Source organism: Populus euphratica, unplaced genomic scaffold, assembly GCF_000495115.2.
Source record: "Populus euphratica unplaced genomic scaffold, PopEup_1.0 scaffold301.1, whole genome shotgun sequence".
Lineage (NCBI taxonomy): Eukaryota > Viridiplantae > Streptophyta > Magnoliopsida > Malpighiales > Salicaceae > Populus > Populus euphratica.
Window position 1 is genome coordinate 144,941 of NW_011500181.1, and position 6,000 is coordinate 150,940.

The 6,000-nt window shown below is 31.1% G+C and overlaps 1 protein-coding gene across 1 annotated transcript; it reads left to right on the plus strand.

Moving 5' to 3' along the window:
- The first annotated feature begins 367 nt into the window (after positions 1-367).
- LOC105111523 (F-box protein At1g10780) lies at positions 368-2,918 on the plus strand. Its single transcript, XM_011006901.1, has 4 exons — positions 368-678; positions 1,177-1,919; positions 2,077-2,357; positions 2,470-2,918. The coding sequence occupies exons 2-4, from the start codon at positions 1,178-1,180 to the stop codon at positions 2,704-2,706; spliced, it is 1,260 nt and encodes a 419-aa protein (XP_011005203.1). The 5' UTR covers positions 368-678; position 1,177; the 3' UTR covers positions 2,707-2,918.
- The last annotated feature ends 3,082 nt before the right edge of the window (positions 2,919-6,000 follow it).

Here is a 6,000-nt window from a genome sequence, read left to right on the forward strand (position 1 = left end):
TTTACATATTTTTTTTAAAAAAAATACCTTTCATATTAATATTAATATAATTATAATGTATTCAGAGAATTTTATTAAATTTATTTAAATACCTAATTTAATGTTTTAACCCATTAAATCAAGGAAGTGAGTAAACTTATTTAACACCAATTATAATAGTTTTATTTTTGTATTTTAAAAAATTTAATTTTTTATTTAAATTAAGTTTTTTAGTATTTTTATATATTTTTAATGTGTTAAAATCAAAAATAAATTTTAAATATAAAAATATTATTTTAATATTTGTAAATAAAAATATATTTAAAAACCACTATTACAGTACTAAACAAACTCTAACACTAAGATTATAAAAATGTGATGATAAATTTAAAATAATGTACAGAAAAGAAGAAAAAGAGCAGGAGCAAGAGCAAGGCGGCGGCGGCACCAACTTTCAGCTTTTCAAAATTTGAAAAACCCTCAAATGCCATCAACCTTCCTTCCTTCCATGTATAAGCGCGCTCTAATAAGAAAGTAGACATACATCTTCTTTTTTCTTTTTTTTTTTTTGGTGGAAATACCTCTCTCTCCCTCTCTCTGCTCTATCGAGTATCAACAAACAAAAAAAAGCTCTTTCAGCTCTCTCTCTCTCGTCCCTATAGGCAGTATCTTCTTGTCTTTCAAATCCCGTCATTCAAAGTAAGCAATTTGTTTCTGGGTATAATTTGTATGCGAATTTATTTGTATAATTGTCTGAAATTCTTTTAAAAAATTCAAAATTTCACCCGGGTTCATCTTAAAAATGTTGATTCCCATCTGGGTTCTTGAAATTTTTATGCTGCCTTTTGGATTCTCTCTTTGTTTCTTGTTCTTCTCTTAAATTCATTTAATCTGGGAACTTACAAGCAAATGTGCTAAATGGGAGATTTTTTTAACCAAATTAAGGTTTTTTTTTTTTTTTACAATTTAGGAGCAGCCCACTTTTAATCTTTGTTGAGAATTCATTTTTAATTTATGAATTAGAGAAGAACTCAAGAGAAATTAAAAGGGGATGTTCTTCATCTCTTAATTATCAAATTGAAAGTAGTAAATAATTATCTTATTAAGCATTAAGCTTTGTAAAGAAAGTTTTGAAATTTAGATTTTGCATGTAATATTATTGTTTGACTAAAACATGTTTGATTGATGTCCTCACAGAATGGAATCTCTCCCCGATGCGATTGTTCAATGCATTTTCTCGCACATTAACAATGCCAAGGATGTGGCCATCTGTAATTGTGTCTCGAAGCGATGGAAAGAGTCTTTGCCTTTTATCAAAAGCCTCTACTTCCCCAGGAACTCTTTTGATAACCACGATGGCATTGACCATCCGGATACCATTGTATGCAAGATGATATCATCGATTGTTAAATTAGAAGAGCTTGTCGTGTACAGTCCATTTTCGAGCACAGGCCTAGCCTCGTGGCTACTGCTTGTGAGCTCATCGCTCAAACATCTTGAGCTTAGATTGGACAATCTCGCTGAATACCAGAGCTGCATCGAGAGCCCGTCGAAACTGGATTGCATTAGCGCTGCAAAGAATTTGGAGTCTTTAAAGCTTTGGGGTGTCCTGATGGTAAAATCTCCCAAGTGGGATGCCTTTCCAAAACTTCAAAGCCTTGAAATTGTTGGTGCTAGATTGGAAGATCCTGCTTTAACTGCTGCCCTTCAGGCATGTCCGAATTTGAAAAACTTGTTGCTACTTGGGTGTGAAGGGGTTAGGTCAGTTTCGATTGAGTTGCTGAATTTGGAGCAATGTAAGCTGGATTTTTATGGTGGGGGTAATTATTCACTTACCTTGACCTCCCCTAAAATTGAATTCCTTGAGGTTCAAGGTTGTAGTTGGATCAGTGTTCGTGAGACCACTCGCTTGAGGAATCTTTCAATTTCAAATAATGCTGGTAATATTTTGATTTTCAGTTCAGTCATTTGTGCAACAAGTTTGAAATGCTATCTACACCTCCAATTTTATATTGCCCTTTTTGCCAGTAGAAACCACCTGATGATTGGTTTTGATATGGTGTAATTGGTTTTTTACCCTCTTGTAATTTGTTGCAGGGAGAGTATACATGGTAGACTTTGGAAAACTGGCGGCTCTGGAGTTCCTGTCTATCAGGGGAGTCCAATGGTGTTGGAATGCAATGAGTAAAATGCTTCATTTGGCAAGCGAGGTGAAGCATCTGTACATGAAGGTTGAATTTACCGGGGACTTTGATAACCTGCAACCCTTTCCGGAGATTGACTTCGTTGATTTTTTTAGTAGCCATCCTAAGCTGCAAAAATTCGATATCCATGGAGCAATGTTTGCTGCTCTCTGTCAAAAGAACAGCCTGAAAAATGTGCGTTAGAAAACCCACAATGAATTGACAAATCTATACCTTTGCTTTAATACTGTAGTTAAACTTCAAGATTGCACACATTAACAGAGCTCCACACTTTTTTGCTTTGCAGGTGCAGTCTGGGTTTGTGATTCCTTGTCTGGAGGAGGTGGTGATAACAGTCAGATCGCCCTTAAACGCGGAGCAGAAGATAAGCACCCTCGAGTCACTCTTGAAGTATGGTAAGGTTATGAAGTCAATGGCAATAAGGATTCTTCGGATGAGGAGCAGCCATAGCAGTGCAGATGATTTCTTCGACGAGATTTGCAGGTTTCAACGCATGAATCATAACATTGTTCGAATAGAATAAAGACTCTTGGTCGAGTCACTCCCTTTTTTATGCTGCTGATTAAATTCACACTGCCCCTTTGGTTCACTACTCAAAACTTTAATCATTCTTCAACTATTTGAGTCACAAATTCTCCAATTTTTAACTTGAATGTTGACAAATTGTTGTATTTCTTAAATTTTTTCTTCGAAGTAAGCACGTTGATTTTGCATTCCATGGTTAATTAGAGCTCTGTTGTCTGTGTTCCAGCTGAAAAGGCCGGCATGCTTGCAGAGCACAGCTTAATTGTTGAAAGCTAGTCAAGATGAAACACGAAATTTAAGGTTCAAAATTGCTTGTAGAAAATGTGATCGAAACCTACTGCACAAGTCATTTACCAGTAAATTACCGACAAAATTTCCAAGCAAAATGGTGGCCTTCGATTCGCACACTTCTCAAATGAAAGAAAATCGTTTATAACTGTTCTATGTATATGTTTTCTTGTCTGCCGCCTTGTTTTCAATTTCATCTTCTCTTTTTTAATTTTACCTTTTCCAAGTGCCATTACTAAAACCAAAGAAAAAATTGAAATCAGTTTAGCTATTTATATAAATAGTAAATGAAATTAATATATTATTTTTAGATTCTATATTAGTAAATAAGAAAGTGAGATCTGTTTAACTATTTATATTCATAGTAAATCGAAGGAGCATGTTCCAACTTTCTCAAGTTTTTTCATGCAAATTTACCGGTCAATTAAATCATGAGTTGCGCGTGATTAGTAACTTTAGAGTTTATAAAATTAATTAAAGTATATATAAGATAGTTCAAATATCTATGTTAATTTTAAAAAATTCATAATCAATTATGAGTTGATCAAATAAATTATTTAAATATGACTAATTTATTTTCATTTTGATATTTTTTTTATATGAAGAAAGCTCAATTAGTTTATGATTTAAAGATTTGTTTTAACCAAGTAAGAGTTAAATATTTGGGTTTTTTGGTATTAAGAATTTTTTAAAAGATAAATAAATATAAAAAATATTTTGATAGATTTTTTTTGATAAAGATTGCTTCTTCTTTTTTACTGTATAGGTAATTCATTAAAAATTAAATTTTATAATTTTTTTAAATAAAATATTTTTATTTATCTTTATGTCTTCTCTCCTCATGAGTCATGACTCAGAATAATGGTAGAGAAAAACAAAATTGAAAAACCTTTCAAAAATCAAGATTCTAGCCAAGACCAACCATTACAAGCTACTTCTTCAAGCCAGGAACTCAAGAAAGAAAAGCAAGGAACAGTCAAAGAATGCAAGAGGAGAAAAAGCTGCCCTACAGCACTCGACAGGATTGAAGAATTCACTCCACCGAACTTTTCCTTCACTTTTGACACCCAATTCAGCACCTATTCTCAAGAATTCACACCCAAATTCGGATCTTTCAACTTGGTGCCATCAACCAAAGAAAGATTGGATGATACTGTTCTCTGTTTTCATCAAAACTCAAAAAACAAAGAAGCCCATCAAGAAGATAAGCAACAGGTAAGGGTTAGTGAAGAAAGAGTGGTCGGTGTTAGCACATTGAAAAAGTCCATTGATGGGATTAAAGAGAAGAAGTGAGAGAATAGAGAATAATTTGAGATTTATATTTCAAAACAGTGCACGTTTTGTTAATAAAGAGAAAGGAAAGTGTTTTCCTTAGAATAAGGAAAGGAAAACACTTTCCTGTCGTAAAGCCTTTTGTTTTCCTTTGACCATAATTGAGTTTCATTTGACTAATTTTTCTTATGTTCACCAAACATGAGAAAATAGGGAAAATGGTTTTCAGGAATTCATTTTTCTGGAAACAAACAAGACCCAAGTAAACAATAATGTTTGTTTTTCAAGCTATTAATAGGTTTAAATGTTATGATCAAGTGCCATTACTAAAACAAATTAAAAAAGTGAGATTATTTATATGAAAAGTAAATCCAATTAATGTATTAGTTTTAGCTTTTACAATAAAGTCATGTCTTGGCATAGTTGATTGAAGTATGCGGCATGAGCCTAAAATTGTGGGTTCGACACCACTCCAAATAGCAATGCTACCAAAGGCCTGTGTTCCAAGTTTCTCGGGTCAATTCATGAGCATGGCGTATCAAATTTGATTTTCAAAGTAAAATTAAAATAAAATTCTTTAAATTTGTTGTGGTTGAGTTTAATAGGTCTATTAAGTAGGAGTTTATCAAGTTATTCAAATTTGATTGATTTACTTCTACTTGGTTCAACCAAAAAAGTAATTCGAGTTAAATTTTATATTGATAACTTAACAGATTAACTTGTTAAAATAAAATCAAATTTTGATTTTTACTTAGTAATAATTTGTAAATTAATTTTTTTAATATGAAAAAAAAAAATAGATGATAATAATCCAAATCAAGCTGGATTAACTTGACTAATCTTTGATCTACTATAACAAATAAGGAAAACCTCAAAAAAATAAAGCAAAAAAGTTAAAGGCTTAATAATTTTAATCGTTTTTTTTTTCAAACTATTAACAAGTTTTTTTATTGGAAGGGGATATGATTGAATGACTCTAAATTTTTACTTTGTAGATTAATTTTCTTTACACATATTAATTAATCACTAATTATATATAAAAAGAGTTTATGCTAAAAGGGAGGAATAAAGCATGTTTCCAAAAATAAACTATTTAATCAGATAAAACAAAACAAAATTTATTATAGATAAAACTAGATAGGTGGCCAATGCAATGATGTAAATAGAGTAAAGTTTTTCTTAACATAAAAAAAAGATCTAGATGATGATAATAACCCGAGCCAAGCTAAATTAGCTTGACCAATGTTTAACCTAGTATAACATATCAGGAAAACCTTATAAAAAAAAAAAAAGAAGAAGAAGAAAAGTCTTATAAAAAAAAGAAGAAGAAGAAGAAGAAGAGAAAGCAAAGAAGTTTAAGGCTCAATAATCTTATGACAAAGGATAAAATTAAAAAAAATTATTAAAAAAAAACTCAACTCAACCTAGTCTTACTTAATAACCCATTAACCCAAACCCATTACCCCTTAGTAGCAGAGCTTTTTGTTTTTTATTTTTTTTGAAAAGAGATATGATTAAATAACTCTAATTTTTTACTTAGTAGGAGTATTTCATAAAGTAATTTTCTTTATGTGTCTTAATTAATAACTAATTATATATATATATATATATAGTACATCACATGAGGGAGAAATAAAACCTGTTTTTAGAGTAAACTACCTAATTAAATAAAACAAAATAAAATTTATTCTAAATAAAACTAGATAAGTTATTCACACTAACCCATGAGAAG

Coding starts and splice junctions, on each gene's coding strand:
- LOC105111523 (XM_011006901.1), top strand. CDS start 1,178: ATGGAATCTCTCCCCGATGCGATTGTTCAATGCATTTTCTCGCACATT. Junction 1,920..2,076: donor TTCAATTTCAAATAATGCTG/GTAATATTTTGA, acceptor AATTTGTTGCAG/GGAGAGTATACATGGTAGAC. Junction 2,358..2,469: donor AAAAGAACAGCCTGAAAAAT/GTGCGTTAGAAA, acceptor TTTGCTTTGCAG/GTGCAGTCTGGGTTTGTGAT.